Raw genomic sequence first — 8,564 nt, forward strand, 5'->3', positions numbered from 1 at the left:
GCAGGTCAAAATTAGCTTATTGCTTAAATATAACAAAAGTACAAAAACTAAGCACTAAAAAGTTTGATTTATTCTCTTGTCGAAATGGGTTACTCGTTTCTTCTAACTATTTTCGTTATCACGCACTTCTACAAGTTAATAATATTGTCATGGAAAGTAAAATAATAGCTATGCTGTCGGTACATTCACGAACTGACCGAAAAATAACACAAGGGTCATCCAGATTGGACAATACGCGACACTCCCATACAAAAACGCTTTCCGTCCAGATTATTTAGACCCTTCCGCGGTATACACTTTACATCCGGTAGTGCGTCGCACAAGCGGTGACGCACGTGAAGGTCCGGCGGCGTTGACCTCAAAACGGCTATTGTCCACTGTTCGCACACTCGATAATTCACTGCTTTGTGTCTTAGCATATCACCTTTGATTTTCGCCGCCAGTATTTGATTTTATACATCGTGATGTAGAGTAGTGGTTAATGTTAGACTCGTTTCGGAGGTCGTGGATACGATTCTCATAGTTGACTGGCTCTATGGTGTAGTTGTTAGAGTGTTAGGTTTTCTTTTTGGATGTCGTAGATTTGATGCCCATAGTCGACTGCCTCCATAGTCTAGTGGTTAGAGCGTTAGGCTTTCTTTTCGGAAGTCGTGGATTTGATTCCCATAGTCGACTGCCTGCATGGTGTAGTGGTTAGAGTGTTAGGCTTTCGTTTCGGACGTCGTGGGTTTCTGATGGGTGACTGCCTCCTTAGTGCAGTATATCCGTAATCACCCAGTCAGTTCTCGCGTTGTGTGGAAGTGGTAGGGGTGATGGTCAGAGCTATGTTTACAAACAAAGGCGTATGCAGTGCAACGTTGAAGGGCGTAGATACGTAGGATATAGGTATTCGTTTAATGTGTATGTAATAATGTAATTTGTATCATGAGAAGGGTCTTATTTTAAAAGGATGGTAATAATTTTAATTTCATCCTGTAGGCACAGTATGAAAACGTTACCCTATATTCCAAAATTTGCGTTTCAGTCGGCGTCCTTTGATGTGCCGCCGCTGAGGCATAGGCACTATTTTTTAATTTTTTGTAACAGTCTGTAATTGCCGTTTGCGTTGTGAGGACTAAATAGGTGTCATCATTTTGTTTGTGTCTCGTTTTTGTGTTTATTTAAACTACGTCACGCTTAAGCAATAGTGATTACTATGAGATGATGTTGTGCGTAGGCGCAACCGATGGGAGCTTGCGCCAGACTCGCCAAATTTATTGGGCAAAGTTCATTGATGGCGTCCCAGAAACGACCATTTCCTACTCTGGAAAGCTTCAGGAAGATGGTTATGAGACTTCATAATAGTGGATCGTTCCGTGGTTCCAGTTCTGAAGGCCGGCCGAGTTCACGAGACCCAGAATTCGAGGCAGATGTTTTGGAACATTTTCTCGGCAATCCAAAGACAAGTACTCGTCGTGCTGCGGCAGCCTTTGGTGGTGTGAACCATATGAGTGTGTGGCGTGTGCTACGGGATGATGGCCAGCACCCATACCATTTTCAAAGAACGCAGGAGCTGTTACAAGCGGACTATGATCTACGTTTGGCATTTTGCCGCTGGTACCGCGACCAGGTTGGGAGGTCTCCCGACTTCGCTTCGTCGGTACTGTGGACAGACGAGGCGTCATTTACGCGTGCGGGCATTATCAATATGCATAATGAACATTTTTGGACTCATTTGAATCCCCGCGTATCAAGGGAATCAAATTTTCAACACCAGTGGCGGATTAACGTGTGGGCTGGTATAATAGGTTGTGCCGTCATCGGTCCAGTGTTTTTGCCGGCAAGTCTGAATGGGGCCAATTATTTAAGATTCCTAACAGAAGACTTGGATGACGTTCTGATGGCCCTGCCAGTGACACAAAACGTGAGACTCGTGATGGAACACAGCACATTTTGCTCGAAATGTACGTTCCCATCTGAACAACCGTTTCCCGCAGTGGTTTGGGGGGGGTCCTGTACCCTGGCCAGCGCAGTCCCCAGACTTGACACCGCTCGATTTTTTTTATGGGGTCATATAAAAAATATTGTTTATGCGGAATCCTGTGAAAGCGCAGAAGAAATGAGGCAGCGGATCGAAATGGCGTTTAGTCAAATCACTCGGCAGATGCTTCAAAGAGTAGAGCAGTCTCTGTACCGACGCACGGAAATATGCATATTGCATGGAGGTCGGCATTTTGAAACTTACCTGTAAATGTGTGAAATGTGCCAGCAGTGCGTGCAGTGATTGTACTTATTATTCAAAATTATCGTAAACAAGTCAATATTTTATTTATTTTTAATTTAATTGTATTGTGTTTGTTTCCTTTTTTGGTGTACATTAAAGAATTTTTGTATTGTATTGTATTGTATACTTCGTACATTGTACAACAGTGAATTACAATTCGTAGGAAATTCATTAAAACGTGTATAAATTGAACAGTAGGTAAGTACCAATTAAAAAAGTATCCACTATTGTAAAATTGTCGTAAATAAATGTGTTAATACTAAATTATGTAGAATGTGTATACGATGAAGGCGTGCGTAACTACGGGCTTAATAAGTAAATAAATATTCTTTAAATAAGTACGTACGCGTACCTAGGTATGGCATAAAATAATATTGTTAGAAATAATTCGATTTTTCTAGGTGTTTAAAGATTTTGTTACTTAATATTAACGTATTATCAACATATTAAAAACATGTTTTTACAATGGCATTTCAATTGTAGTCAGCTATTCTTTCGCCCCGCTTGCGGCCGCCCAGGTTTTATGAATGAATTTTTGAAGTCGTAGTAACGTAATTAGCAATAGAGTTGTGACGCAGTGGTTGTTTCGGACAATCACTATTTACACAAACAAAATTAAACTTATATCAACATTAAAAGTCACTTATTTTTATTTGATATTTTGCACACAGGGTCTAAATCAAGTGTACATTTGGGTCCTTTAATATGACCACACCTTTCTGTTACACCCGGTATGTATATACATTTTTTTTTCTTATCGACTCTGGCGCCAGTTTTTGTTACGTCCAGAGCTTCTTTGAGTCTCAATGACGTTTTCACCCGTGTGCTTAGGGTCCGTCGATGACACTATCAAAGTGTGGTTGGGCTTTGGGTTTGTCACCGTTTTCACCTTTTCTGCGTATGTCGGGATAGCTCTCGTCTTTTTTGCTATCTCCGCTATAGCTAATTCGGCTCCGATGCTCAGGGCCGGTGGTGGAGTTTTCTGCCTAGACTCTCGCATTGTTCGTATCTCCGACGATACTGCTTCGAGGCGTTCGGTGATTGGTTGCAGATGTTCTGTTAGGTCGGTTGCTGTCGAATTGATCGGGAACGGTTCGGGATATCACTCAGAACCGTTTTTACCTCTTCCAGTTGTTCCCAGCCTTTAATGCCCTCGCTTTCTTCTACTGGGATACGAGACCGTGACTTGACCTTCAAACCGCACGTGACCGCGATATGCAAAAAAAGCGCGGACTTATACAAACAGCTAGCGTGCGCAGCGAGGGTGACATGGGGGCTAAACGGAGAAATAATCAGGACCATATACGTCGCGGTCGTAGAGCCGATCGTAACGTACGCCTCTTGCGCATGGTCTCAAGCAATGGAGCTCCAAATGATTCGAGATCAGCTGGACACGCTCCAAAGGGGTTTTGCGCAAAATATCTGTAAGGCGTACCGCACGGTCTCGCTTACTTAGGTTAGGTTAGGTTTTTTTTTTAAGTTCATGAGTACGGCTCGACATGAGGTTCGCGCTAATGGGATACACTTCTTCCATGTCTACCTGTTATTGATGGTGAAGAGTGTTTTAGTATGGAAATGGATGATGGATGACGACGTAGAATGGAAATAAACGCTTACTGAGAAACATAGAGAGTGTTTAAATAAGTAATACGTTGGATGTATAGATAGTGTGAGAAGAAGATGAAAGACAAATAATACTTATATATTTAGAAGTACCGCGAGAGCATGGAAAAAATTGGACGTGAAAGTGTGAGAACAAATGTTTACATAAATGTTAATGGTCGAAAAGAAGCGGGAATATGAAATTGTATAGTGAGCGTTAGCAAAAGTCAGAGTATACAATATTATAGAGTGCAAGTGTAGAGTGATTACAAAGTGGAATATACATAGCGAACCGTAAAATAAATATTATAAGCAAATATTAATTATTTGGATCTAGTTGCGACTGTGACACAATTATGAATCATACATTGCAAATGAGTATTTGTTAACAATTCAAATTATAATTAGTAGATACAAAGTTATACAAAGCAATTTGTTATGAAATGTAGTAGATTTTAAACCAAAAAGGGTAATTTTAAGTAATAGCACATAGCGAAGTTGTAAATAGTGAAATGTGGATTTACAATTGATACAAATGAGTTGTAAACAGCGTAGTTATACATTGCAAATATAAAGTTAGCCTTTTAAATAATTAGTGCAATAAAAGACAAAATGAATACAATTAATCTTTAAGAAAAACGAGTAATAACACAAAGCCGTTTTACAGAGTGGAATATGAAATGCACTTGGTAGATTTATTAATGTTTTTTTTGTTTTTTCTTTTAATATTATTATTATTTTTTTTTTTATATATACATATAAATAAATTTTTATTTTTTTTTAATTTTTTTTTTTTAATAGTAATATAAAACTAAAATATCAGCTCGTCCATAGACTCGGTGGAGTCGGATGCAGTGTCTACAAGATGCGGCGACTCCCTATTGCATTGTCTCCTTTTATACCTTTTTTGTTTTTGTGGTGGTGTACCTGGGTCATCAACAACATACAGTTGTTCGGTAGACGTTGACGAATCCTCTGCCTCATATTGAATACGTTCTCGAAGCGATAGTAGCAGTGAAGTTGCATTGACAGTGTCAGAGACATTAAAAGAAGTTGATTGAAATTGTCGACTTACGACGGAGATGTCCAGAGATACGAGAAGTCGTAATAACAGCGTTGTAAAGATGAGGATTTTTGTTGTTTCTCATGAATCTGAATGCCAATTGAGAAGGGTCATCGGTAACATTTTTGATGCAGTAATTTTGATTGTATAAAACATTCGTTATTAAGTTAGATGGAGTGTCCTGAGATATGCCTTTTAGTATAAACATAGACTTAAGTTTTTTAGATATTTCAGCTTTGTTCTCTGCTGCATTGCTGTTCACTTTCTGAAGTGTTTCATCTCTTTGAACTTCAGTATCAAACTCGACTCTGAGTTTGTTATTGGAGACATATTTAACGCTCGCATGGGAGAAGTTGGTGTCTCGGAACGAAATTGATTTTTTCCATTTTTGTAGAGATTCAGCTGGGCTGTGAACTTCCTTCGTTGGTGAGATTATCAGAGCAGGCATGGTTGTGGGGATCATTTCATTGGGGTTGGTAGTTTGCTTGCGTGTCACGGTGGCATATGTGGGCGTGGAAGACAAAATGAATACAATTAATCTTTAAGAAAAACGGATAATAACATAAAGCCGTTTTACAAAGTGAAATATGAAATGTAATTTATCGTTTTTTTTTTTGTTTTTTTTATATTTTTTTTAATATATAAGCTTGGATTATTTAATGTTTTCTTTTTTATTATTATTATTTTTTTGTTATTATTCGAGGCAGACCGTACGAAGGAGTAGCAATTCTCTGGAGAAATAGTGCATTTCGTAGTGTGTCAGTGATAAAATGTGTCGGTGATCGTTTAGTGGCAATAAAAGCCGTAACAAGTGATTTAAAAGAGCTTATAATTATGTGCGTGTACATGCCGACAGACGAGCCGAACAATTGCCACTTTTCACACAATGTTTAGGGGAAATGAACGCTATTATTAAGGACTGTAACACAGAAAATGTGTATGTTGGGTGATTATAATGCGCACCCGACGGCGACCTTTGGAATGCAACTTTTCGATTTCTGCCACGAAAGGCAGTGGATATGTGCAGATGTGGTGAGACTGGGTATATCGTCAAATACACATACCTTTGTAAGTGAGGCAAATGGCTCTCGTTCATGGCTGGACCACTGTGTGGTGAGTACATCAGCGTTGCTTACTGTTTCGAGCATTCAAGTTGTTGATGGCGTGTACTGGTCTAACCACTATCCTTTACAACTTACATGTAACTTAAATATCATTAGAACTAAATTAATAGTACAAAATGAGTCTCACAACATGATTGTATGGGGCCTCCGGAATGAGGAGGAAGTAGAAAAATATCAGGAACTCTGTAATACTTATTTCAAACAAATAATTTTTCCCAGTGAAATTCATCAATGCTATGATACAATGTGCAATGATGTAAGTCATAGAAAGATTATTGATAATTTATATAGTCATTCATCGTGTGGCCGTTGTTGTGTGTGGTCGTGTTTGATTGTGCTCCTGGCTATATCTATTTGTTTTGTTTTATATTGACATTGAGCTATGAGGTGTTTTGCTCACTTAAACTACAATTTATCGGCTCCTCTCTTATTATCTTGGGGAGGTGTCCATATGTGCCGGCCGCCATATTGAAAATTGTGTTGTTGTTTCGCTTTCGCTGGTGCGTTTTTGGAGCTGTGACGTCGATTGTGATCATCTTTTGGCTGACAAGCGAGGTAACGATTAAATAAAGACGCTTGCATGAATATTTTCTCAAGGTGAGGATCGAACCTGGGGTGTCTGCGTCGGAGCTCGGTTCTCGACCGCTAGGCCAGCGAGCGTGTGCGCACTGTGGCGAAATATCTAGTCGCTACCGATCGGTCAGTACTTGGCCTATACCACGATACAAGCGATAATTTTGCGACACTTAAACGACTGGATTATATTTATTTTTTTTTCGTCATATTTTGGTACCGGCCAAAATACTAAATACATAATATATATAAATATATATTTTCTCCTTGCACTGAGGAATCATGTTAAGATCCCCATCTAATCAATCATCTTCAAGCCGGGATCCAGACGGTACCAATGAAACCAAATCTGGTGTTACTATTAGAAAAAAACAGCAGCCGGAGAATGTGATCCTAAATGAAATTAAAAGCATGCAGTCGAATTTTACCCAGGTTCTGCGAGACCTTCGGCAGGACCTTGATGTTAAGTTTGAAAATATTTCAGACAGTATTCAAACAGTTAGAAGCGATCTTGAAAACTACCAATCGCAGATAAGGAAAGACATTGATGACCTACGTTGTGAAAATGGCGCCATGAAACAGCAAATTCAAGATCTTAACAAGGAAATCTCGGACTTGCGTGAATCAACGAGGTTTATCTCAAGTCAACAGGATGAATTTGGAAAATGCACCGATAAAATCTCGGGTTGTACTAAATCGATGAATGAACACGAACGAATAATCGAATCCCTCACGTCAAAGATGGATGGTTTGGAGCAGCAAGCAAGACAGTGCAATATCGAAATCACTAATTTACCAGAAAAGCGTGATGAAAATCTGTTGTCCATAATTGAGTCAATTGGCGCTAAAATTGGATGTGCCATCAATCGTCGTGACGTTGTCGCCATCCATCGCGTGCCTCATGCTTCTCAAACTAGTAAACCAAAGAATATCATAGCGAAACTAACTACACGTATCTTGCGTGACAACATCCTTGGCGCTTATCGCATTAAGAAAGGGATGACGTCTGCTGAATTGGGACTTTCGGGTGCACCGCAAATTATTTATCTTAACGAACACCTTACTCTGCGTAATAAACAACTTTTTCGAACAGCTCGAGAAGCAGCTAATAAGGCCAATTTCAAATATGTTTGGGTCAAACACTCCACTATTCTGGTACGAGCATCTGACAATTCCCCCGTCATTCCTATTCGCACAGAACAGGATATTAAGAAAATTTATAATAGGGGATCGGGTACTAATAACCATCCTGGGACCAGCGTATATACACAGTAATATATTCTTTTTTTATCATATTTTTGTAAAAATCGTCTTCATAATGATATTTACAGTGCTCGGGCTTAAGATTGAAGAGGCATTCGGCTGGTTTTGTGGCTTAATTGTTATTATTTTTTTCTGTGTATCAGATTCCATTATGTTAACTTGTATTACTACTGCCTTATTTACATTATTTATAGTATCGACTTTAAAATGACTAATAACCTGAGCGTTTACTATCAAAACTGTAGAGGGACACGAACTAAACTACAAACACTATATATGAACATCCTGTCTAACGATTATGATATTATATTATTAACGGAAACTTGGTTGATTCCGGATATATTGGACAGTGAATTTATAGACCAAAGGTACATTACTTTTCGCTGTGACAGGGATCGTGATGTGGCTTTGAAGAAGGATGGTGGGGGTGTTATGGTTGCTGTACTGCGTTCTTTGAATCCTGTTTATGTATCGTCTTCACCAATAGTTGGTGACTCCAAATTCCTGGAACACATTGTTGTTTCTTTACCTAGCTCTGACCATATTAAACGGCATATAATCAGTTGCGTCTATTTTAGTAACGGCGTGCCTACCACTGTGTATGAGAATTTCTTCAAGAATTTATTGTTGACAATTACCGATCCCGACGCTGATATGTTTTTTTTGTTTGGTGACT

The 8,564-nt window shown here is 39.1% G+C and overlaps 1 protein-coding gene across 1 annotated transcript; it reads left to right on the top strand.

Annotated features, from left to right (window-relative positions):
• Positions 1-6,907: 6,907 nt before the first annotated feature.
• LOC113236379 lies at positions 6,908-8,336 on the top strand. Its single transcript, XM_026472408.1, has one exon. The coding sequence runs from the start codon at positions 6,908-6,910 to the stop codon at positions 7,898-7,900; it is 993 nt and encodes a 330-aa protein (XP_026328193.1). The 3' UTR covers positions 7,901-8,336.
• Positions 8,337-8,564: the final 228 nt, after the last annotated feature.

The sequence above is a fragment of the Hyposmocoma kahamanoa genome, unplaced genomic scaffold (genome assembly GCF_003589595.1).
Source record: "Hyposmocoma kahamanoa isolate Upper Pololo Valley unplaced genomic scaffold, ASM358959v1 91735, whole genome shotgun sequence".
Classification (NCBI taxonomy): domain Eukaryota; kingdom Metazoa; phylum Arthropoda; class Insecta; order Lepidoptera; family Cosmopterigidae; genus Hyposmocoma; species Hyposmocoma kahamanoa.

Coding starts and splice junctions, on each gene's coding strand:
- LOC113236379 (XM_026472408.1), top strand. CDS start 6,908: ATGTTAAGATCCCCATCTAATCAATCATCTTCAAGCCGGGATCCAGAC.